This window comes from Colius striatus, chromosome 1 (assembly GCF_028858725.1).
Source record: "Colius striatus isolate bColStr4 chromosome 1, bColStr4.1.hap1, whole genome shotgun sequence".
NCBI lineage: Eukaryota > Metazoa > Chordata > Aves > Coliiformes > Coliidae > Colius > Colius striatus.
In genome coordinates this window covers 138,754,487-138,781,343 of record NC_084759.1, presented here as the reverse complement: position 1 = coordinate 138,781,343, position 26,857 = coordinate 138,754,487, and the positions used below count along the sequence as shown (strand labels likewise).

At 36.7% G+C, this 26,857-nt stretch overlaps 1 protein-coding gene across 1 annotated transcript in view; it reads left to right on the top strand.

Annotated features, from left to right (window-relative positions):
* The first annotated feature begins 207 nt into the window (after nt 1-207).
* Nucleotides 208-26,857, top strand: part of PIK3C2G (phosphatidylinositol-4-phosphate 3-kinase catalytic subunit type 2 gamma) — a 200,942-nt gene continuing 174,292 nt past the window's right edge. Inside the window, exons 1-5 of the mRNA XM_061988856.1 lie at nt 208-861; nt 6,880-6,962; nt 10,751-10,908; nt 14,160-14,271; nt 21,304-21,406. Of these exons, the coding sequence (XP_061844840.1) occupies nt 208-861; nt 6,880-6,962; nt 10,751-10,908; nt 14,160-14,271; nt 21,304-21,406 (1,110 nt within the window). The remainder of the gene's footprint in view (nt 862-6,879; nt 6,963-10,750; nt 10,909-14,159; nt 14,272-21,303; nt 21,407-26,857) is intronic.

Genomic DNA, 26,857 nt, shown 5'->3' with positions numbered 1-26,857 from the left:
AAACAAACAAAAAAATAACCCAACCCCAAAAAAGCCAAACCAAAGAAGTGTATTGCTTTCATTTTGCTATATATTTTAGGATTTAACTTTTATTCTGTGTTTCATTTCAGTGTTTTTGTAGCTACAGTTCTGAACATTATTCCCTTGACCTTGGAACTATTATGAGACTTTCCTGAGGATTCACAAGACTGAAGAGAAGAATCAGTCATGGCATACTTTGGGAGGGTGCCTTTCTCACACAATGAATTTTGTGAAGGACAGACTAGGGACCAAGCATCTTACCCAACGTACCATTCTGGTTCTGATGGGGAGGTCCGACTGGGATTCGATCGAATAGTTGATGAAGTCAGCAATGAATTTTTTTTTTATGGCTCATCACATTCACACCATCATGAAGAAATTTTTTTTCCATCAAACGTCTTTAGTCTGAATGTGTCTGACCAGCAGTTTTATGATCAGCCTCTAACTGCTTATGGTGAACTTTACCCTGGAAATCCTGTTTCTCACTGGCAACAAGACACAGTGTCACCAACAGTTGGCTTCAGATCTTCTTTATTATCTGATTACAGAAACTTACCTCTGGCAGATCTCTACCCCTACAGTCAGGACAGAGAACTCTATGGAGGGAATAGTCCAGTCACAAATGTGTTTGAATCAAATGTGGAAAGAGACAACACAAATCTGAGTTTTCAGATAGGCTTTGACAGTATAAAAGCTCAATGTCCCGTTTTCTTTGACAACTATCTATTTGGAAAAGACGTGAGAGATGAAACTGGAAATAAGGAATCGTGTTTAACTGATGCTTCCAGAAGATGTGACATAGGACTTCCCTGGCCAAGAGGCTCTGGACATGACAGAGAGGTATTCAAATTTTCTCATATTAACAGTGCTTACCATTCTTGATTCTGGTTTGTGTATTTGCACTTGGTGTATTTACTCGCACTGATGTGACATGGGTTAGAAGCACTCAATTTAAAGACCTCATGAAAAATAAAACATTTATGCCACAGAGGAAACAAAAACTTTTGCTCCTGTAGAGAGTTATCTGTCTTATGCTTCAGCTAGAAAAAAGCAACCATGGGACTTCTTATTCACTTCTTGTATGACCTTTGCTACTTCCAAAGATAGAGATGCAGGAAAGCATCAGGTAAATTTTCCAATAGTTGTGTAACTTGAGTTCTTGGCAGTCAGAATTTCCCACAGTATTTCTGTATCTTTACAAGAAGAATGCTTTCAGACAAACAATACGTAGTTAGTTAAGAGATTTTTATAAAGTATGAAAACCTCTGAACGTCCTCTTCCTTTGATTCTAATATCAGAAGAGAACCCAGCAGACCAGAAAAAAAATGACTTTTGAAGGGAGGATGCCTACTCTGACTAGCTAATGAGCATTTTAAATTGTCAAAGTCTGTATCCTACCTGTTTCGTGTTTTAACCAACTTATACTTAAAATGTCAACACATTTCTACAGCCTACCTATTAAAACAGAGCTAATTTTAAAGTAATAGGGCCAGTATAGGACCTAGTATAAAATTAAGTATCTTGATTGCCTCTATGGAAACTTGCTATTTAACACAGGAAAGGAATCTAGATTACAATCTAGAATGCTTGAGTAGACTCATTTTATGGCCCATTGAACCATAAAACTACCACAGAGAAATAGGTACAGAAATGTAGATTAAGATGTGTTTGAAAGAGTTAAGATAACAATTCTTTATGGTCTGATATGAAACCTGGGATTCAAAATAGCAATAAATTATGCTGAAGTTGTTTTCTTTTGAGCCAGGTTATTTTCTCTGTGTCTAGTCTGACATATGTGAGTGTCAGGAGATTGGGACATCCCTTTTTTCTTTAGTAGCTAGCAACAGGACAAAGGGTAATGGGATGAAGCTGGAACACAAAAAGTTCCACTTAAATATAAGAAAAAAACTATTTCACTGTGAGGATGATGGAGCAGTGGAACAGGCTGCCTAGGGCGGTTGTGAAGTCTCCTTCCTTGGAGGTCTTCAAGACCCGCCTGAGCATGTTCCTATGTGACCTGATCTAGATGAACCTGCTTCTGCATGGGCGGTTGGACTAGATGATCTCTAAAAGTCCCTTCCAACCCCTACCATTCTATGATTCTGTGATTCTATGATATCCTGATGCTGGGAAATGAAACATACTGTGTCCCGTCTTCACCATGTTCTGCATGCACCTATGTGTGCATGTGTAGTTATTTTCTATATATAGACATATCTACTATAACTGTAGAAACTGGATCCTGTGGCACACACACAGTCTTTAGCTATCTTTTTGAAACAAATACTTTATCTTTTCTCTTCCTTCCATCAGGTGTTCATAGCTCCATTTGTGATTTTACTGGTTTTAATAATGGTGTCTTATGGGACTCCTATGACTTTCTGTAATGTTTTATCTCTTGTTATTTTTTTCTTTCAAAATCGTAACATAGAGAAGGAAAATGATAAATCCTCCTCTTCCTCTAGTCCTTGTTAACATTCTGAATCATTATAAGAATCCTGAAATAGCCTACAGAATACATCTGCACTGTGAATATTAAGATAGTTTAGATTCACTCCTGCTTTTAACTCTCAGTAATCAGAATATCATAAAGCATAAGATTTTATGATACAAAGACACTGTATCATAAAGACACTTGATTGACTTGTTTCTATGTCTGTGAATAGGGAGAAATGTAGAAATAAACAAATGCAGACCCAAACAGATGAGGCAATGAGGGTGGGGAATATATATGAGGAGAGGAACTCTAAGACTAATCCTGGGCACCACATTTTGGAAGTTCAGTGTTACATACAGAAGAGAGGGAGATAAATTAGTGGAGAGGCAGAAGGATATTGTTGCTTTTTACTTATGACACAAAAACTAAAGCATGCTGACATCATGATAAAAAGAACAAGCCTTCTCATGGGAAAAGTAGAAAATAGTGGGATACAAACGAACAGAAGGAGATTAAATTGTGGTATGGGAAGAAGAGGTGCTAGAGGAAACAGACATATAAGAACAGGCACAAACACTTCTGTGGTGGAGGAGGAGAGAATTATAGGGGAGGGAAGAGAAGAGAAGAGTGAGTCAAGGGTGAGTACAATCAAATGTGTGGGAGGATTCGATTAAGTCAGGGAGGTATTCGAGCGATTTAGCTAGAAGAGGAAGAAATAGGAGAGAGGAGAGAATTGATTTGTAACAGAAAAGTCAGTGTGGTCACAGGAATTCCTTCAGGGAGAAACAGCTATGTCCGGGTAGAAAGAGAGACAGGGCAAGGGGCTGGCAACTGAACCTTTGCAATGGTAAGAACAGAAAAACGAGAATGAAAGAAACTTAAGAGATGGAAAGGTAAAAAAAATCCTGTGAAGAAGTAACTCGTTGCTACTGGGTCAAGAGTTTTTGAAAAGATAAGAAGGGCTGTGGGATGACGGGGCCGATGCCAGCTACGACCGTCAGAATGGTTAGAAAAGTGGAGCACCACGGCAAAAGAAGGAGAACAAGCAGAGTTTGGATTGGTGGGTCAGGATGAGTAAATGATGCATCTGTGTTGTAGGAGTTGAGAAGAAAGACAGCAGACAGAGTGAAATGAATAAGATGCTGAAATATGGAGGTAGGTCATAGATATGCAAGGTGAAATAATTCATTGTTTAAATCATGCTGTCGTTCTGATCCTTAGCTCTTGGATGCAGTTGCATGGCCCTACACTTTGAGTCATGCTAATTAAAATATGTCCAGTGTCATAAAGAAAATGTTGATTTTTTTCTATCCTTGTCATCACTAAAGAAACTGTGAAAAGAGGTTTTATTTCCTCCGTATTAGAAATAAAACTGAAATACATGCTAAAAAGCATCCAATAATAGATTTGGCTGCTACATCTATGATATTTAGAAACTATTGTTTTCAGAATAACTAGCAAGACTCACTTCTTCACCCAAGACCAATCATCAGCCTAAACTTCATTATTTCAGTTTGGGTGTTCAGTGTTCATATTTGTGAAGGATGGTTCAGATGACTATTAGCATAATGTTAAAAATCTGTGGATGGGCAAAGATAGACTCCAGTTGTCCAGGGATGCAAATCTGTTACTTTATCCCTGTTGTCATTAGTCCTACCTGTACTAAATCCTCTATTTCATTCATTGAACGCTTTCAGATGTTTGCAATGAGTGGAGAGTACAGTCCTATAGAAAAAAAACCCATGTGATCATGTAATTAATATCTTACCTTTATATGCAATAGGAATAAAATAAATTTTCTGAACATCTGAAAAGAGAAATGACAAAACCAAATCTCTCATCAACATGATTCATCAATGGAGTTGGAACTATGTATCTGCTATGTACATCTCGGACACAAGAACTAATTTGAGTTAGCAATGGTATATTAATTCCCTTTGTGTAAACTATCACTAGTCTACACAGAATTCTTGTTTGCCATTATGATTCACTTGGAAATGCTGTCAGCAAACGTGCAGAGAGGCTCTTGTGTTACTCCTGTCTCCTGCAGGAGAGTGTCCAGATTCCAGCTTGGTCTATCAAGCTTCTTTTTGCCATCCTTTAGTAATTATTTAATCACATTCTTCTTCATGCTATGAACCTGATCCATAACCATATCCTCATGACCAAACATCCTTTTACAGTCTTGACTCCCTCCTTGCTTAATTCTTCTCTGTTCCTCTTTCTTCAGTTCCCAGTTGTGGTTTTGCTCTTTCAATATCTTCAGTCTCATTCAACATCATGTTCTGGCCTCACTTTTTCTTACCTGTGGCTTGGTTTTCTTAGCTTTTGATTTATTCTCTATCTCTCTTTTTTCGTGTACTTTTTTTGGGACACTGTATCTATTTTATAAAGACAGAACTGCAGTCAGAAAAGGAGCTTTTATTTATGTTGCTGGAAGCAGCAGATTTTGAGCCTGCCTTTCTGTGGGAGTCTTCCTGCTCCTGTAGGGTAGTCTTAAGTTGTCCCTCTTTTCCAACACAGGGCTTGACTGGTCCTTAGCTCTGTAGAGTCCTTGTCAATCTTCTATTCCTCTTTCTGGCTGCTAACCTCCTCCTGCAGCTCCTTCACCAGAAGCTCAGTACTGCAACTAGAGCACAACTCCCACTAGTGAGGCAACTGCCAACCCCACCCCCTGGGAACAGGCAACAGATAAGCCCTACAGATGGACACCTGGACTGTAGCATCTTTTCTCTGGAGCTCTGTGTCTGTTAAAGTCTCTGATGTCCTCAGGGCCAGTTCCTGCACTTTGTAGTGAAGATTGCACCATGTGACATGTCACCACAATCACTGCATAGTCTTCAGTGCAGGTTCTGGGCTCCCTTTGCACCCCTGTTCCAACAACTGTTGTAGTTTTAGCTGCCTGCTGTGCTCTGTACCCTGTGGTCCTTCTGGCTGTAGAACTATCCCACAAACACAGCTTGTTCCAGCTTGAATTCCTCTATCTGGAACATCGCAGATGCAAACTTCCTAGAGCCTTGTCAGTACATCTTTTCCTAAAACCATGTACTTTGACCTAAGTGTAATAAGGAATATGGGAGTTTTGTTGCTGGTCGTTCTTTATTTGTATTATGAGGTTTTATATGACCACATAATTTTTGAAGGTCCTTACTTTTACTAAATTGTTCATAATTTCTAAATGATGAACCTCCATTCTCCTAATACTTGTGCTATTGTGGTTAATGAAAATACTAATACAATGAGACCCAAGACTGGTGGTATCTATAACAGGTTTGCAACTTCTGAGTTTCCAGTTCTGCTATTGTGATTTTCCCACTAGCCAGCTCCTGACAGGTCTTTCATTTTTTGTACTCATCACATAGTTTAAACTAGAATTTCCAATTGTCTGTCGTTTCAAACATATTTCACTTCCTTGTCCAGGATAAAAATATCTTAAACAGAATTTATTGTTTTAAATAAATTCACACTATAAATTACTTGAATAAAAATATTATTAAAATAATAAGATACACCTTTCACCATATCCTGGTTTCCTCTTCTGTGACAATATTAGTTGCTTCTCTTTCTGAAAAGGTTTAAGTTAGTGTCTCAGCTGAACCTTATATGTGTCTCACTGCACAATAGTGGAATGGATTTGTAGATATAATAATGTTAGCTCTTTCCTGGCAGTTTTGTTCTGACTAAACGGTACTCTAGCAAACAAACAAGGCAGTGCTTTGGCCCAAAGTAGTGTCTCAGACCTGTGCTCTCCAAGATTAGAGATAGTGTCTGGAGATTTTTCATGTTCAATAGAATATATTGGCTTCTTGTTACCTGTCTTAGTGGCTTACCTGACAGATTTATGGAGTTTGAAGGGATCCTGAGCTTCATTCCAGGGAAGAAAGAAAGAAAGAAAGAAAGAAAGAAAGAAAGAAAGAAAGAAAGAAAGAAAGAAAGAAAGAAAGAAAGAAAGAAAGAAAGAAAGAAAGAAAGAAAGAAAGGAAGGAAGGAAGGAAGGAAGGAAGGAAGGAAGGAAGGAAGGAAGGAAGGATTAAAACTCATTGCAGCATAATCTTCATTTTGTCCCCTCTCCCTTTTGTAAACAAGCATACATGTTTGACATTTAGAGTTATCTGTGCTCTGACACTAGGCCAATTTTCAAAGCTTTGTCCTTATGCTCTACGTGGAGGGGAAAAAGTAATCATTAAACCCCGGATAGCTGATGCTTTATGACTGTGTTTTTTTCTCTGAAAGCATTTAGAGTGCAGTCAAAATGGGGTTATTTGTGGTTATTTGGACCTCCATCAAGTCAGTGGAGAGATGATAAGGTATGAAAGTTAGTTCTCATGGAACTAAATGCAAGATTAGCCTTGTGTTTCATCTGATTCTTTGTTCTGAATAACTGAGCTCTGTTTCTTCTGATGTCTTTTTGGTATTTTTAGGCTACAGTTTGGTCTATCCAGCTAGTTGAAGCAAATCAAGGAAGCAATGAAAATGCAATTGCTTTTTGCAAAGCAGTGGAAAAGTAAGTAATGACAAAAACTTTATTTACTTATTTATATTAATTGGAAGAGAAGATCTTTTGAGGTCCCTTCCAACCTTTAAGATTCTGTGTGACTGGTGATCCCCGTGTATTTGGAGAGGGAATTAATTTTCCACATAGCAGCCCTCACAGTGATGTTCTCTGTATTGGTAACTAGAAAGATATTGATAAGACGTCGGTGTTTTAACTAGTGCCAAGAAGTGATGGCACAGCATCGAGGCTCTCTTTCCAACATTCCCCCTGCTTCTTTCACCCAGTAGGCTTGGAATGAGCAAGATCTTGGGAAGGGACATAGCCAGGACAGTGACTCGAACTCACCAAAGGGATATTCCATACTATATGATGTGTGCTCAGCAATAAAAGCTAAGAGAAAGGAGGAAGATGGGGGATACTCATTACTTCTGGAGCAAACACTAAGCATACTGAAGCTCTACTTCTTGACAAGTAGCTGGACAGCACCTGTTGATGGGAAGTAGAGAATCTTTGGTTTTCTTTGTTTTCATCTATCAAAAACCTTGAGGGTTTGGGTTTTTTTTCCATCTTATTTTCTTCTCCATGCCATTCTGCTGAGAAGGGAAGTGATAGAGTGGCTTGGTGAGCACCTGATGTCCAGGCAAGGTCAACCCATCACACCCTGCGTTCGTGAACAGTGTCATAATTCCACTATCTATTTAAATATGGAAATTTAAAGATTAAAATCCACAACAAAGTGTTAAATTTAAAAAAAAAAATCTCCCTTAGCTGTCCCTTTTATCAGTGATAAGTACAGTTAACACTTCAGTATTGATGGTTTATAGCTTGTGAAACTTAAGATCCACTTTCTACCAATGTCTTGGATGTTATTAGTGCCTATGTAGCTCAGAAGAGGATAAAAGAATTGGAGGAACTGACCGATTGAGAAAAGAATTACTACATACTATCATGATGAAAAGTGAAACTTAACGACTGACAAAAACTACTTTAATTATTGCTTACTGTTACACAGTAACAGTTAATAGCATAACTTAATGGCATAGAACTTTTTTTACTTGATCTGCTTTGGGAAAAGAAATTGTGTTGAAATCCAAGAGCACTAGGAAATACAAGATTTTAGACCATCTGTGCAGATTCATTTTCCTTTGTAGCTATTCACTGATCATGCTATCAATTTTTTGACATAAATTTATGTATCTCCTCCCAGAAAATAGTTGGGAATTGGAAAATGAATGCTGATTTTTTTTTCCTTTTTTTAATTAGACTTTAATGAATTTTCTGTGTTCAAGGTCATCCAAGCTGGATTCTCTTAAAAGAAAACAATCCATTTTTATGTTGCCTTGAAAGTAACAGTGAATATATTACATAGTCATATAGTGTGGATGGTCAGCTTCAAAACATGCTTAATGATATATGTATCAGTTTTTAAAATGTCCAAACATTCTACATTCCAGTTTTACTCTGATTTTGGAAAAAAGCCTTTCCCATTTTGTAATAACTTGTTTAGTGTGCATCACTAGTAAATACTCTTAAAAAGGAAATAAGAACAACTACTGCTTTTCTTCTATCAAAAAAATGGGAAAGCATTCTTAGGACAAAACTTCACAGCAAACAAAAGACCCAGAAAGGTCATAAATTTGCAAATAACTAACTGATTCAGTCTTGCCAAAGAAGCATCTTTCTAGTCCCCAAATGATTTCAATAACTGACAATTTTATACATTAAAGGCAAGGTATATAATTCAAACTCTATGTCATGCAGACTTGCATCTCCAGGATGTATCTCAAATAGAAACCGATCATGTTTTCTCTAGGTAATATTTGTACAGGTAGCAATCTATAATTGAAACATTTCATTGTACACAACTGTAAAGCAGGTTTCAAATCCCTTTATCAGGTTACTTCTACAGTTATGGACATAGCTACAGTGAATATACATCTGTGGGTGACTTTAGAATACATCCTAAAGCCAGTTTGATGCCAGAAGATTCCAAGCTGGTTGTGTCAGGGTTCAATGTTACACCTCCTCCAAGGATGTAACCTCCACCACAGAGAAATACACAGCATTGTGAAATGCTGTGAAATAGCAAATCTCTGTAAATATTAGTACTTTTCACATGTGCTTAGTTGCTACAGCCCAGAAAACAAGCAGCACAAGATTTTCTTCATGTAATACTTCTGCAGTACTTCATGCTCAAGCCAAAAGCCCTCTAATTGTTTGAAAACAGTAAATGAGCAATGCTTTCTGGAACTGAGTGCATTTTTATATGAAAAGCATAAAAAGCAGATAGTGTGGGGGTAGGCAAGCAGATGAGGATGGCTTGGCTTTGAAATGACTGCCAGTAAGCTGAGGAGATGATTCATGGCCCATGTGTGTACATAGCCCATTAATTTGTTGCTCAAGAAGGGGCAGTAAGTGCCAGTCTTATTCAGTCCTTGATCTTCTTACAGAAACAGGTAACAAGAGTAAATCTCTTCATAGGGGAAAGCTTTATCAGTATCCTGCTTGCAAAGAAAATAGGCTGATATCAACTACATATGTCACCAAAGCAGCTTCTGTAGTATGATGATTTGTTTTTTACTTTGAATATAGATCTATCTCGTACTAGAGGTATTGTCAAGCCTCATTTCCTCTTACCCCACTGAAACGTCATGCCCCTGGGCTTTTCATTATAAGGAATGGACTGCTTCGTTGGATTATTAATTTTGGAAGCCTAGGCTTTTTTTTCCTTCTCATGCTATAAAAGAGCAGTTCATACTGTTATTTAAGAGATTTGAGTGGCAGCCCTAAGGCAGGAGGTAACATGGTAATGAAGAACTTTTATGGGAGAGAACTATGGCTCAAAATACACTATAATCAGAGATGGAATAAAGAACTGCCAACTCAGAAGCTACAAAATGCTGCTTGAACTAACAAACAATAAAGAAGGAGATATGCTTAGTACAGGATGTTTGAGCTCAGCTACTAAAATATTCAGGCCACTTAGTAAAATGTAAAGCTTCAGTTGGTACAATATGTACCATTTCCTGCAGCTGAAAAGTGTATTTGCTTAAAAAACAAGTTTAATCTCAGATGACAGACATAACACGTGTGACCAGTATTCATTAGAAAATGGTACCTCAGGAAGAATTAGCTTTTGCAAGTCCTTGGTAATTGGAACGAGGAGGGGCAATATATTCTATAGGTAATGGCATATCAGAGGGACTCAGTGACTGCAACAGTTACTGCTCTCTACAGACATTTACATAAATACCCAGGGTCTTAGTAATGAGGATTTCAGATTGGATTGTAGCACACTGAAAACAGAGACTTCTTAAGATTTTGCATAGAAAGCATGTTCCTGTATTCATTTTGACCGGCTGTCCTAGTTGCAGCTGTCTGTACACATGCTTTTGGTTAGTTTTACGTTAAAACTCTGTTATTTAAGCACATATTTGAACACCTTCATTTCTACTGTGCTTAGTGTATACTGAAGTCTGTGTTTAAACTCCTTTTGGCTTCACTGAGGTCAAGCACATACGTGATTCTGTGAAGTTCATAAAGATTTTACTGATGGTTTTCCTAATAAGTAAAAGATGTGGTTATGTGTATGTTATCTGATATGTAGTTACCTCAATAATATATGAAAACAAAGTTTGACTTGCTACCATTTTTCCTTCTATTTGCACAAAATTTTATTCATAACAGCTCTTTATGTACTGTTATTGTAGGTATCTTGGAGAATTTTTGTTTTGTCTTTACAAGAGAGCTGACATGCGTACCTTTTTAGACATAATTTCATCCCATGTTCTTTTCAGAATAAAAAAAGCCTATCCTGCTTTTGACTTGAAAACAAACACTGGGAAAATCTGGAGTGTCGCAACAAGGTTCCCAGACCATATCTTTGGTGAATCAAAATTCAAAATCAGTGTCTGGACAGATTCTTCACCACATCCTCTGCTTCTTATGCAACATGGTAAGTGATTGAGGTGTCCATATTATTCCACAATTCAGGTCTATGGACATAATAAAAAAATGCATTTGTTATCTGGAAAGATACTTGGAGAGCAAGCCTTGTGTAAGTCTTGAGTGTATATTTGAGTATCAAACGTTCAATATATTTGCCATAAAATTAAAAACATATTAAATATCAAATTTTGCTAATGTGTAGATTTTTACTTTCTTAAACCGAAACTGAGATCAATTCTTGAAGTCTCAAATGGACCATCATTCAGACTTTAATCCAGAAGGAATTTAAGCTTGTGCCTAATATGAAGAGCAGGGGTATTCCCCCTTATAGTTGTGGAGCTCTTCACAGTCTTTACTCTGTTTCTGAATCCAAGATTTCCTCTGCAGTTGCTAAAACTCCTGTGCACCTAAGGTTATGTACAGGTGAAGGAAAAATATATGTCGGACATAAAATTAAAGAGAAATTTGGGAAAGAAAAGGAGAATAATAATTGGAACAGTTTGCCCGTGGAAGGTTGTGGACTCTGTCCTTGGAGGCTTTTAATGTCTTACAGGACAAACCCCTGAAGAAGCTGTTCTGAATTCAGTATTGACTATACTTAGTGGAGGAGACTGCACTAGGTGGAACTGATGAGGCCTTCCTAGCCTAAATTATTCTGTTACTAGTGACCATGGGAAACTGCTACTGCTCCTGTGCATCCTGTATCTGTGGTGAAATAGAAAATTTTTGATTCCAGCTCTGGTAATTTTTACTTCTTAAGCCACGTATGCAAAACATAAATAAATAAAATCTTCTTCCCCCTCACTTCACATGCTGTTTCATCAAGTGATAGTTTTTTGGTTTTTTTTTTGTTTGTTTGGTTTTTTTTTAATGAATCATTTCTTCAGCTGTCAAGGAATTATTTGGCTTAACAGGCTATTAGTTCATTTGACAGGGTGAAATCTGAAAATCCAAATCTCTACAAAGTGTCAGTCAAGATATATTTTTAATAAAACATTTAACTCTTCATAAATAAGATAGCCAAGACTTATACATTTATTCATACAAATTTGGTTGCTTGATTTGGGAGCATCTACAGAATTAGAAAGTCAGGAAAAGTAGTAAATTGAAATAATCTCAAACCAGTGTTTTTCAGGTGCTGTGAAACCAAGGGCCTAAAGTCTTGGAACAGTTGGACTGGAAAGTAGTGTTTCCAGCACTTCTGTCATCTAGGCAGGAGATCTACACTGCAAAAGTCTTCCCTACTGGGAACTGTTTTATCATATAGCATCGTTTACCCTACAGTTGTTCCATTTTCAATCTGCCTAACTTTATTTACAAAAATAAGTTAGAGGGCACAGCTAAAACTGAAAGGAATATAATATCCTAAACTTTCTTAGAGACTAAGTAAACAATAAAATTAGAGGGAGGGAATACACTTTTTTGCACCATTTAATATGAAGAACTGTTCAGCCATGCAAAAACATTTGTCAGAGTAAGGAAAGGAAAATGAGTCTACAGAGTGCAAATTAATTATACTAGCAAGTTTCAGAGTTCTTTCCAATCAGTGATCTAACAAAAGTACATGTGACAGTTTTAATTCAACAGGCACTGCTGTTAAGAAATCTAACCAGCTATAAGAAGTTACTTAAAACGTTGAGTCATCAAAGGGCTACATGTTTAAAATGAGTAAAACTGGTAGAAAATGTTTAAGTGACTTTCTAAGCAAAAAAACAAACAAACAAAAAAGGATTTGAAAGATAATGAAAATTTTTATGAATTAACTTTTAAATCCATTCATACATGTATTTTGCCCTGAGGAAAACCAAACCAAAGCAAAAATATCCAGCTAACTATGGTAACCAACTCTGTTTTACTTCAACTTCAATTTTGTCACAGCCTCCTCCCCTAGAAATGTCAGCTGTTCACTGTTTTGGTTTGATTTTTCATCAGTATCCTATTCTCTTAAACTTCCTTACAAAAACAATTTTTCATTTCTTGGTTTCTTTTAAAATAACAAATAGCCACACTGAACCAGATTTGCCAATATGAGTTGGCTGCTGTGTGTGACTGGGTAATTCAGAAGCGTTAAACACAGTGAAACTTGTTGATAAGACTCGGTTTAAACCATTTGTCTGAACCTGGACCAGTGTAAATTGGTCAAAGACATAAATCTAGATTACATGTTTAGTTTCTAGGGGTTTGTATTTAATCATAGATAGTTTCCATTTTTAAATAAAAAATCTTGCTATATTATACGAAGACTTTTCATCGAAGAGTTGAATCTTTTTTCTACTGCAGAGAGGTATCTTAGACTTGTATCATCAGTGCTGGTGCAGCATGCTCTGCATGCCTGTAAAAAAACAACATATCAGGCATTTTTGCAATTTGGCTGTCAGATTATGCAGCAATTTTTTTCCTCTTTTTTATTAGTCCTAAAATGGACAGAGAGGAAGTGCACGAGCAGGGTTGGAAAATGGCTTAAAAAGCTGAAGTAGAGATGGAGAAAATTCTTAAAATTCTAGCATATTTCTGAACAGTAGATTGTATGAACTGACATATAACTTCTTATTTTGTATTTATTATAATGCATCATATATAATTTATCCACATACTATTGTAACTTGTCTATACATAATATTAAGTAATATACATAATAATAAACAATTATATACATAATAAATATACATATAAAATTATATATAATTGTATATATTATATGAAATATCTACACATGCATATGAACGTTAATTTACTCAGCAGAAAAAATGCCAAGTAAAATTCTGGAGCCTTCTTGGGTCATGAACTGCAACAGAAACAACTTTTGATCAGACCATGTTTGCACATGGGAAATGTATCAAGACTCATGGATCAGGAAGTGTATCAGGGAAAAAAAAAGTACATTTGTCCATTTCTGCTTGGGGAAGTTAGCTCTTCATTCCAACTACCTGACAAATTGCTAATTTCCTATTAATGGACATAGATTCTGTTACTCGTTGTAGAGTATAAAAAGAAAAATTAAAAAAATAAAAATTAGGTGTGTCTTGATCTATTTTCTCTTGATGGAGCTAGTCTGCAACATTAGTTAGAAATTACCAAAAAAATTCTGATTTTCTTTGTTCATGTATGTAGCCTGAAAGTCTCTTGCAAGCTACTATCCAGCTAGCTATGGTAACCAACTCTGTTTTCCTTCAACTTTGATTTTGTCACAGCTTCCTCCCCTAGAAATGTCAGCTGTTCACTGATTTTTATTTTTTTTCTTGGTATCTTTATGTACAGCTGGTTGTTTTACTCATGACTTAATTATAGAGATCCTCCGTTGCACAAATCAATACCCAGTCCAGGAGGAATGCCTTTTAAGTGTTTGTGGGTCTGACGAATTCTTACAGAAGTAAGTATCTCATTGAGACGGTATTGAGTATGTATTGTGTGATTTAAGCTGTGCATTTAAAGAATTCTGTTTACATGCCATGTAAACAAAACCATAGGGAGAGTTAGAATATCATGTTTGAAACACTTAATGTATGGTTTCCAAAACTCCCAGAGCACATGGTACTGATGTTCTGCAGAGATGATGATATGCTCCGGTGCAAGAATTCAAATCCTGTTTTCTTTATATAACCTTTGTGCAGCCTTGAATAATTTGTTTCCCTCCACTGCCCTTCTGGTCTTTGTCATCCGTAATACAAGGATGCTGCTACTTCCAGTATCTTATAGGAGTGTGAGGAGGGTGCTCATATCCTCAAAGGGGGAAATAAAGGAGTATATAGCTGCATAGCAGACGTTTTTTCTTCATACCCAGTTGCAACAGTAGTAAAGTAAATAAAGTCAGCATTTTGATGCAGAATGCAAGTCGAAGAAAAACACATTGTACACAAACAGGTCTTTCTGAATATATGTAGTCTACAAGTAAGGAAGTAAATGCTGTGATGTTCATTCATTGAAGTAAACTCTTGTGGTGGCTGAAAGCACTACTGGGCTTAGTTAGTTGTTTCTTGCCCTCTGGCAGCTTAAATTCAGCTGTCAGCAAAAGGGAGCAGATTTTGTGTTGAAGCAGCTAAAGTGCAGGCTCTTGTTGTCAGCTGTGCTGTAGGGATGGTGACTTTTCAGCAGAAGGGGCCAAGTTGGCAGTTCTCTGTGGTAACATGTTACGCTGGCACTGCAGAAATCAGAGCTCATCTGTTAGAGATGAAAGAAGTATTAGGTAAAATAGTATACATCTGTAATTGAACAGCAAATTTTTAGAAGCAGTCATATTTGCAGTATAGTGTAAAGATTACCTGAACTAGCCCAGCAAGTGGTACACTGTGTAAATTAAATTTGTTCTATATCCAGCTTGGATACTTCTACTGTTACACAAGTCAAATGTTCAGATGTTTACGGTGAATTATACTTTGCAACTGAAGATGGAGACCTCAACATTTCTAGGCCCACTTGTTCAAATCTCCCTAAAGCAGGAGCTGTTGCAGCAGAGTGCAGCGCAAAGCATTATAATGCTGGCACTGCTGAGTAGAGAATCAGGTCATACGTTGATCTGTTAATTACATAAGAAGGCTAGGACTTTTATTGGTTTTTTACTTTTATTTTTATTTTCAAGTCTCTCTTCTCATTTCAAACTAATTGCTAGAGAAAATGGAAATAATGAGTCATTGTATTGAGGGTGAACTCACTGTGTTTCAGTACAGTGTACAGTATGTTCTAAACAGTTTTATTTTCACTGCTGGGAAGAACACATCAATAGTGGACTGTTTAAATTCCTGCATTTGCAGAATCTCTGCACGTCTCATTAGCAGCGGAACAAGGTCAATAATGTTCTCAGCTGTTTTGCTTTGCTCCTTCGCTGTCACGCAGAAAGCACTGAGTTGCATTTCTGGCCTCGGCAGCTTGTATTTCTATACTATGCTGTACTTTTGGCTCTCTTTCTTCTCCACCTCCTCACCAGAGTCCTGTATCTGAAATATGAAACCTCAGACCATAATGATCCCTTGGGTAGGTTAAAATGGCCTGCAGAGTTACCTCAGTGTGATTTTTTTTCCTATGTTTGAGCTATCTTTCAGTGTAAATTGCTTTCCTTTCGAAGTTGCTAAGAGAGTGATTTGATGTACTTGTGCAGAGTTGTTCCCCAGAAGAGTATTTGGAAATTGCTCAGGAATGAATTCAAGTAGAAGTTCTGCAAGTTATGAGATGATTTTAAGTAGAAGTTCCCCAAGTTACAAGACAGCAAAAGGGATAAATACTCTGCCACTCCTCCTTTATTGTAATCCAGAAAAAAAATTAAGCCAAAACAAGGTCATGATGCATTATTCTCAGACCAATGGCCTTTAGTGAACTAGACAACTTTGTGAAGATCTGTCAAAAGCTTTCATACATTTTACATTGAGCTGTATTAATGAACACTTCACCTTGCCTTCTGCAGAAGCACCTGAAAGACTTGATTTCTGGAATGCATTTTGTTTTGAATGAGGTGGGGAAAAATTGACTTGTGTGTTAATGACCATTACACTCAACAACACAAGATTTCATTATTCCATTATTCATTATATCCTATGGAGATATCCTTGAGCTTACATACTGTCTGACTCACAAGTAGAATATTGGATTTCAAATATGCATTTTTTTAAAAAAAACATCAGAAAGCTTTGTATAGGCTACAGATTAGTTCATAACTGATAGAGCCATCTCTGAAATTCTGATTTGGAATCTCATTTGGTTTAAGTTAAACTTTAAGTTCACATTGTTTAATGATCAGAAATCCTGGCCTTGCCTCAACCTGCAGGCTTCCTTTTCCTTCCTGCACTTCCTTTTCCCTCAGGTTTTTTGCAATGCCTGTAGAAGAGATCAGGATTCATTGCCACCTTGTCACTGCCCCTTCCGTCATTGTAAAAATTACATTAGTTACTTCTCCAGCTGATTTTCTGTAGTTCTTTTTTTAGGTGTTCAATGTAAATGCACCTGGAGGCAGAATCCTGTGTGAAAGACAGAGACATCTTGAAAAAAGAAAGGAGTTAACCTCATATTTCTCTCGCCAATTTTTACTACTGTTCACAGAAGTATATGATTTTCACATGTATCCATAGACCCCTCTTCTCTGGGTTTCCCAGCTGTGGGTGTGCTCTCCACTCTCTTACACCTGTCGTGTTCATGATCATCTTTCATTTCTTGGAGGGTCATCTGCTCTTTCTAAAAGTTTGTTGCTTCATAGTCCCATTGTCCAAGCCTTCTACATCTGCCTTTAAATCTTGGTCTCACCGTTTCCTTTCTTTCCTTTCATTTAGGCTGGATGCCCCTAAAAATGGTTTTATGATTCCCTTCATGAAAGATGCTACATGCAAATAAGTAAAATTTGAGTTAAGCAGCTTGTGTCAAGTAATTACTAGCTCTGAATGCCAGCAGCAAGCCAAACCCAACATTTCTCATGTGACAGCAATGAATCAACCCTCCATTTAGACTTTTCTACCTTTAGAACTATAGACTCTAAACTGAGGGCGTCGTGAAAAGCCTAATAAAACAAAGCACAGGAGTGTATATAAGAATATGGGGTGCTCTAATTTTTTTTTTTTTTTAATTTGATCTGTATGCTAACAAGAGGTTACAGTAATGCAGACTCAACAAAGGAATGTAGTCTAAGGATATTTGTAAGCTTTATTTCTAAACATGCCTGTTTTTAAAATAAAAAGTCAGATTTTTTAAGGAATCTTTTCAGATGTATTTTTCATTCCATCCACACTCTCCCATGGTGTAATTTGCACAGTTAACTTACTGCTTTGCAGTTTAACCAACACAGTGAGTTGGGTATGGAATAGAAAGTCTAAATGCTTGTCATTTCTGCTCACATACTTGCCTATGACCTTATTGGTGACATTTTTTTGCCTTACTAATTCTATTCTCTGAGAAATAAGACCTAAATAAGAATTGGTTTTCACTCAAAGTGAAGTTTAAGCTATTAATTATATACCGGGCAGAGTTATATTCATGCAGATTGAGATCATAAGAAGCAAGCACCTTTTGGATGAATATGTTCTTTGTAAAAAATAAACTTCATTTCCTCTTGTCACTGCAGATTAAATTTCTCATTCAGATACGCTGCTCAGCTGAGTCTTTTTTCAAAAAAAAAAAAAAAAAACCAGTCTGATTGAACTGTATTAGGATTTGGAGAATATAGCACATCAGAAGGCTTTGTTGTGGGCAGGCAAAATCATGCAGTGGTGAGGGACTCTTAAGGGACTGAGGGATTTTCCCTCTCTGTACTGATGATATATTGTGGCACCACAGGCAAGTCACTTTACTTTGACCAGTTCATTACCATGTCTTTTCAGAAGAAGGACTGCCTTTACCTTTGGCTTTTGTCATGACATTCATATAAAAAATGTGTTCTCCATGTAGTAATTCCAGAAAAAAATAGGAAGAAAACTGTCCAGTTAGTAATGCTGTAGCCCTTTTGTGTTTCCTTTACAGAGCTCAGAGCACTGTAAACCAGTTACTAATAATCATTAAATCCTCCAAAGGGTGCTAAATTACTTTTATCTTAATAGTACAGCATATCAGCAGATCTGCATAATGTTACCGCCTGGGGTATGGCTAGAGAATAGTCTGTCAATCTATGGCAAAGCTACACCTCTGTGCCTCGTAGTTCACTTTTTGTCTCCACCAGATTTTCACATTATTTTACTGAGGCGTCAATCTATTTTGTCAGGTCTCTTGTGTTGCAATACCTGTCAAAACTTTTATCTTTGTATTTATGCAAATAAAATTCACTCATGAAGTCAACTGTTTGCATTGTACTTTTGACTGCGACAGTTCATGCAGCATTGCTATGTCAATAAAGGATTTGATGATGGATAGTATCTGCCTAACACAGCAGAGCTAACATAAACCACAAGTGTAAATGTAGTTATAACCACAAAACTCAAATTCTGTTGGTGTGTCTTGTTTTACCTGGAGGCATGATGACATGGAATAATTATATCTGAAAAAGATAGTTTTTATGCATCTGTGGTACAGTTATACCAATTTACATTAGCAGAAGGCTCCTCTATATTGGAACAGCTATACCAATTTGTTCCATTGGCTTGGGGGAATGTTGGCATCACAATAGAATTATATATACTGAAGGATTCAGGAAAAAGTAACTAGGATTCACAGATATGTCTTTCTTTGTAATTTTCCATTACTATGCATGTCTTAAGGTTGCAGGTAAAGTAGAATGGAAAGAACAGAAATACTGACAGGGTAAAAGGTGAAAAACAGATGTGAGCCAGTTCTAAAGGATGCAAGGATCATGGGAGAGTTCATCATTAGAGTCATGAGGCAGACATGATTAGGTAAAATGAGGAGAGGAAGAAGTTTCAAGAAAGCCATGGGTAGGGATGACACAGATATGGGCTGAGAAGCAATATAAGATAATCTACACATTGGTACAGTCCCAGGAATGGGAAAGTGGTTACTCTTTCATGTCAAGAGATTTGGGAAGGGTTGAGGCATAATAGTAACGTGGTTGCCACCAGTACAAGTATTTCAGTGTGCTGGTGTTCTCTGTCTCTTACATCTGTGCTTTATACTCTTAAAATCAAGGGATTTTGCAACTGAATGGAAATGGTGTCAGAGGACCTTGCTTTAGGTGTTCGTTATGTCAAATGGAAATGCATTTGTCCTCTGTGACCTTTAAAGTATTTGGTTTAAAAAAAAAAAAAATTAAAAAATTCCTGTATCTACACTTAGACCTTTTGTGACCACTAATGGAGAATATGTATTTTATTTAAACATAGTGTAGTATAGGTGCAGAACAATTGCAGTATATATAAATTCTCAGCAATTGTGCTGAATAGCAATTATGAACAGCACATTTATTTAAGTTTAACTAAGCATTTGTGCTGGAGAATTCTGCTGCCATGTAAGATATGAGACTCTCCCTTAATTAAAACATTCCGTGATTTTTTCAAAGGACAAGTATTTTTTTTGGAATTAAATCCAGCCAGTTGTATTCAGATATTCAATCAAAAGCCCTTTTAGGTTGAGAGAAACATAATTTATATCTGTTTATGAAGTTTGTATGGTACTTGACAAAAAGAATCATCTTTTCTTTATGGCCCAGGGAGTTCAACACAGTTAATTATGTTCGAAATCTGTATAAATATGGAATAACTCTTTTTTTTAGTGCTTGTGTGGCTGGAGCCTTGAAAAAAGCAACATTGATCTAATTGAACACACACTAGACTTGTAATTGATGATGCATATTAACTTGCTTTGGTGATTAATTTGCCTTTGCAAAAATCACTGTAAATTTTTTTTAAATGTAGAAAGAAGTTTGTCTTAACTCAGAAATAATTTTTGCATCCTCTCACCTGATATAAAACAAAAAGTGGAAGGAAAACTGGAATTATTTTTGTTCTAAGTAGTTTTCAGAATGATAAACTAAGAGTGTATTATAACTTAGAAGAAGTTGCCAAGAGTGATATGTGGACTAGAAGCTGCTCTGAAGAGGCAAATAAGAATAAGAAATTCACCTGTCATGGAGTGCTAGAGCACCCTTAACCAGCAGAGTAGTTTCTAGTAACCACTCCAACTGAGTGAGTAGAACTGTGTGTCTGACCTTAACTGGATTTCACAGAATCACCAAATCACAGAATGGTAGGGATTGGAAGGGTCCTTTAGAGATCATGTAGTTTACTCCTCCTACTAAAGCAGATTCACCTTGATCAGGTCCCACAGGAACATGTCCAGGCGAGTTTTGAAAACCCCCAGAGAAGGAGACTCCATACCCTCCCTGGGCAGCCTGTGCCAGGGCTCCCTCACCCTCGTAGTAAAATAGTTTTTCCTTATGTTTAAAAGGAACTTTTTGTGTTTTAGCTTCATCTCATTACCCCCTGTCCTGTTGCTAGATAGAACAGGAAAAAGTGATGCCCCAACTTCCTGACATCCACCGTTTAAATATTTGTAAATATTAATGAGATCCCCCTGAGGAAGATGGCTTTTATTTAAGAATCGGGGGCCACTTGTCTTAATGTACTTGATTTTCAAAGTCATAGTTAATATTTGATTTTCAAGTTGGGTATCAAACACTCCAAGTCATTCTGCAGTAGTGCATTCATAACCAAGATACATGCTATAAATTGCATTAATTTGAGTTTGAGGCATTTGTGTGAATAATCCCAAAGTTTGGGACCATGTGCACTTTGTTTTTATATTCTTTGTCTGTGTCATTTCTGTTCTGTTACAGAACATAAATAGGCAAAGATACAGCTAAGCAAACTTTCTCAAATTGTTTCACCAGAAAATATGCCAGAACACAACCCCATCAGTTTTGACATAAGTTGTTGCCAAGTACAACTTTTATATTATCCAATCTGCTTTGCACATAGAGGAAAAAAGAAGGAAATGGCAAGCAGTGATAATCATTTGTTTGTTTGTTTTCCTCAAACTGCAGTAATCATACTTTGGGCAGCCATGAAAGTCTTCGCAAAGCAACCACCTGCATTCAACTTCGACTGCACAACACAAGGAATTTGAAGCAAAGTTTAGCTCGAACGGTATGTTGTCCTTTTTTCTTCCTCTTTCTTTCAGCATCCCTGAAGGAATAAAATTCCACCAATCCTTTCATGTAGCTACCTTCAGTAATAATCTGAGATTATTTGCTTTCCTGAGAATGCATAAAATTACTGGTGAACTCAAGTTGAAATGTACTAGGTAACATCTCTACTTTGTTCCTGTACTTGTATCTAGTGAGTTGCTGTAGAGAACACACAACTGAAACAGATGAAATGTTACATTTTTAGAAAGAAATCAATTTTGTCAGAGTTTGGTACTACTTATTTCAGGTGGTCAGAGGATTCTTATTTTTGATTGACCTTCTCATATTTTGAAATATAACGAGGGGAAAACCAAGCCAAGTATTGTGAAAAATACAGTAGACATAGATTCTTGTCATTATCATTGAAAACCAGGATAGACTGATAAAAGCCAGACTCACAGTTGGTGTGTTTGGGCATGTGTGATGTATAGTTGTGTGTATGTATGTGCTTGTTTGTAGATATGCAGAAATGTTGGCTGTAATTACATCCCAATTCCAGGGAGATTCCTATTCAGATTATTTTATATTAAGCAGTAGATTACTGAGATTTAATGACACTGACTTATGCTACTAAATGTGAGCTTTATTTCCAGTGGACTGTTTTTAATCACTTCCAACCCGAAGTTTGCAGTACAGTAGAGGTTTTGTTCTGGGCAGTCTTCACTGATAGTGTGTTGACTCTTTCCACAGGTAGTACCAATTACTTGGTTTGTATAGGTATGCCATCAGCCCAAGTGTCAATATATAATGGTCAGATGGCAGGTTTCTAACAAAGAAGGGCTGGGATTTTCTTTTAATCTCCTTTATATGTTACCACATGCAATATAAAATTTAATGCAATATGTTACCTAGAGCATTAAAAAAAAGGACTTATAATGAGGCTTATATATATATAGATAGATAGATAGATAGATTGACTATTTTAACCATGTTATAGATGCAAACAGAATAATTTAGTCCTGATATGTACATTCCTGCCATAAATTTTAGGTGTTCTTCATTAACAATGTTATGCACTTATTTATTTTTTTCTTTTAAACTATTGAGTCTTCTTGATATAGCATTATCCAAAAGAAAGTAAGTTAGAAAAAATTGAAGCTTAGATTGCCAGGTCACTTCTTCAAAAATTATTCAGATCAGTTGCCAACTGCTTTCTCTCTGAGAAGAGAGAAAATAATTTTATGTTGGACTATACCTCCAGAATGAGATGAGCAAGTATCCATCTCATGTCTTTCCTCACCTTACTCCCATATCACAGCAGCAAAAATAACATGTCCAGTAACCATTGGAATTATTTTTGTCTTGGGAAAATATCTGCTGTACCTTGTTGTCATTTAATTGCAAGTTGTTGAGATCGAGACAGGAATCATCATGTGATTTCCAATGTCTACATTAAATAGCGATTAGATAGTCATCATAGTCCTTTCGAGTGTAGATCTGTGACAAGACTTCTTGTGTTAGGAGATGAAGAACTTGCTTTTCCCATCTAGTGCTGCCAAAGAAGGGCTTGATAAAAGTGGAGTGTTGGTGATTACATGTAATTGTGGACACACATAAGTATGTGTAAGAGTGGAAAATTTTCATACCTTTTTTAGGTCAGCATCTCTATCTTCTCAATAGACTCTTCTGCTGAGAAGCTGCAGGTTTCCAATATTTTCTAGCCTGAGAAATCATTGACAGATGTGTGAATCAAATGTGTTTTGCTACTTATATGTGTGTAGCATGTGGTGAACGTATTTGTATATGCATATACTGAGAAGAGGGAACCTCAAGCAACTTCCTGATAATCTCTTCAAACTTCCAAGCCAATGATTGATTCTCTACATGTTACACTGTCTTCAAACAGGAAAACTAAAATACACAGCAAATTACCTATTTGCTGTATATAGATCTGCTATTAATATAGATCTTCAAAATCATCTACTTTGGAATCTAATAGTACATTCAGGAGTCTTCTGAAGCTTTAAAACTCACCCCTGTGCAAAGGAAGCAAAACTCTATACCAATGCCATCTGGAGGCTGCCTACATAACGCTGTTATCCATAGTTAAAAATATCTGTCTATTAATACAAATTACAATTATTTTATTATTATGCATAATAACTGATATAAGTGGATACTTATACATAATGTGCATCTATTTATTTATTCATTTTAAACCAGATAGCATATGAACTTTGACCAACAACTAAATGGTCATGATACTTTTGTGAATTCAGCTGAAAATCTTTCATTTTCTAAGGTGAATACTTGCTTCCTTTCCTTTAGTGGGAAGATGGCATTCTATTAGGAAGTATTTAAAAAGTGGAAATTGTCTTGAACTGGGAATTTACAAGCAAGAAATTTTTCATGGGAATTTACATAGAATCAGAGGTCTTCCAGCCAGTGGGAGGCCTTCAATTGATTTTGGGGTTTTTGAGGCATGAGATTCATCAGCGTTAACACTCTTGGAACAAAAATCTTTTAAGCTCCTCCTAAATGTTAGGTTTCTACTGAACTTCCAAATAAGGCTTATACAGGGAACATAAGGTTATCTTTATAATACAGAAGTATATTGAGGCTCAGTTTTATCCTCTCTAGCCAGACAAAGAGCTTACGTTGATAAGAGTGGGAATTCTGCCTGTTTCAGATTTTTCTCCACCCATTATAATCTTGAGAATTGCGATGAACGTGGAAAGAATCCAGTAGTCCTCTTGTCAAATGGTGACCCAGTGTGCAAAGGTTACAGTAACACTAAATAAAGGCTACTAGATGTGTTTTGAATACAAACCTGTCCTACTCTGTATTTTAACCTAGGTGGTGTCTAAAAGGCAAATCTTAAGCACATACTCTACAAGTTGTAGTGGGTCAGAATTGTTAAATTCCTAGTAGCTAGGTGGTGTTTAGGAAGGAAGAAATATGCAGTGGAATTCCCATTTTATTGGAATTGTCCCCACACACTGATTATCTGGGGAAGGTATAAATCTTTTCAGTGGAGAAGCAGCAAAGAACACTTACAGGTTTCTAGCAAGAGCTTTTTTTACTTCCAGAAAGGGATTTTTGGACCAAAGCAGCCAGCAAATGATATTTCCTGAAAGTTCAAAACCACTTTATTTTCATATTTACCAGTGTAATGGTGTTAACATTTTACCAGACATAATGAGTTAAGTGTTTACATTCTGAGCAAAATCACAGATGAGAAAAGTCAATGGTCCATTGTGACAAGAAGATGTGGGTTTTTTTCATTATTTAAATGTTTACAACTTTTCAGAGGGATTGTGTAGTATTCCAAATAAAAAGAAGTCTTTTCTTGTGTTTAAGTATCCCTTAAATTTGTGCTTCATGTTCTATTAATATGCTCAAAGTCTCCTTCAACTCTGTTGCAGCTTGACAGGTCTAAATGAGGTTTAATATACTACAATGCACTGCGAAGGACAGGAGGAGAGATTGAGCACCTCTTGACATTTCACATTTTGGAAATGGTTACAATTACCCAGCAGAATGATTACAAGCAAACAAAAATAGTCTTTCAGGCAGGTAACTAACAATCTTGGAAGACAAATTAGCACTGTCCAGACTATAAGAAAACATTGATTGTCTTAAACAATTTGTGAAACTATAATTAATAACCTACAATAGGGTTTAACCGGGAAGAGTGAAATTTTAAGGTACCTTCAAGAGAATTATTCACTGCACTTTACCATTATTTCAGGTTACTAATAATAGCAAAACGCATGAGCAGCTTATGACCTAGTGTAAGTCATAGAACTAGACATTTCCTCCAGCATGTTTGCGATCATTTGTATCAGAATGGAGAGGTCCTACTCACATGCAGGAGCCATCAGTAAGTCTATCAGGAGCTAACAAAACCTAATGGAGGAGACATAGATGATGATGCATTGAAAGCTGCATCATTTCCTTTCACTGTGGACCCTGTTCTCTAGATTTTGGGGGTCTGATGAAACCTTCTCCAGCCACACAATTCAAGAGTCTGCGGCAATCTACACTGAGCTCACAGGCAATTTTGATGTTGTCCTTCTCTGAAACTTATGGCTTTGGTTGTAAAATCTGTTTGAAAGTTTATTTGAAAATAAATTTCCCTCCCTCAGGATTCCTATAAAAATATGGGAAAACAGTGTGTTTCTTTTTTTTTTTAAAAAAAAAAAAGGCACAAAGTGTGAGACTTTTACAATTCTTTAGCTCTCTCAGACAGTTAAGCACATCTGCAAATACTGTTTATTTTTGTGAGCTAATCTACACTGACTCTTTGGGAGAATTTCACCTGTGATTTATAGAAGCCTTCAAAATTTTTAGGTTTGGAATATGTTATTTTTATGGAAATCTCTACTAAGGTTGTATTTTAACTAACGTAACAGAAGCATATTACTATATTTACAGCCATTCTATATAATAATCACTCATAGATATATTCAGGTGGTAAATGTTTCACATACCTTTTGCCCTACTCTATCAGATCCCTGCAAGCTTCTCCGTTTGTATCAATTACACATACCTAATTTCTCTCTAAGCTTCAAAGCTCTCTACTTCAGTCTGTATCACATTGTTTCCAAGTTCATCCCTCCCTGTCCTCCAGTCCTGTCAGTGTATGAGATGAAGGAGGAAGTTTGTCATTTATCAGTCTTTTTTTTCCACATAATTGCTCAGTTCAGATGTACTCCGCTGTTTGTAAGGTCTCTAAAAGCGTCAAAAGAGTACAGCAACAGTGGATCTTACAAAACGTGCACTGCTGTCGGGTAGCATGACTTTAAAAAAAAAAGGGATATGAACCTCTGAGAGTAAAGATGAGTGTGATTGACTCTGTCTAGAAGTAGCATATTCAAATAATTTTATGTGAATTTTTGTATGCTTTTAACAAGCCACTTTGGACTCCTGTGTGCTCTTTGCTTCCTGGAATGCGTGCTTCTGATTGTGATGGCACTGCAAAAAGGGTTGAGATACACCAGTCCTCTAGCATGCACTGAAGTAGCCTGGTGAAAGCTGGTTGGAGGTCAGGTGCTCCAAGCCTCAGAGTATGGTGTGGGCAGGAGACATGATTTGTGTGCAAAAACAGTAGTTATTAAGTCATAGACATATGTAGCACTACTAGTGCTGCACTCAGGAAACTGACATCCATAAACTATTTTTGTATGTTTTGTAATGTTTTGTAGGAGCAACTCAGCGAGGTTCTGAAATCAGCTGAGAAAATACTATATACTCTCAAATGCATCCTCTAACCCCGAATACTTATCCTGTCTTCTTCTCTATGGTAACATTTAACAATCTCATGTCAATACACTGAGATAAGGTACACAGGGGGTTATGTAAGATCAAATGCCCAGACAAAGGGGTGCTTAATGCTTAGGTCTAAGATGCATACATTCAAGGCTTAATGCATGAAAAAGTTTTTCTTACCTTCACCCCTTCACCATTT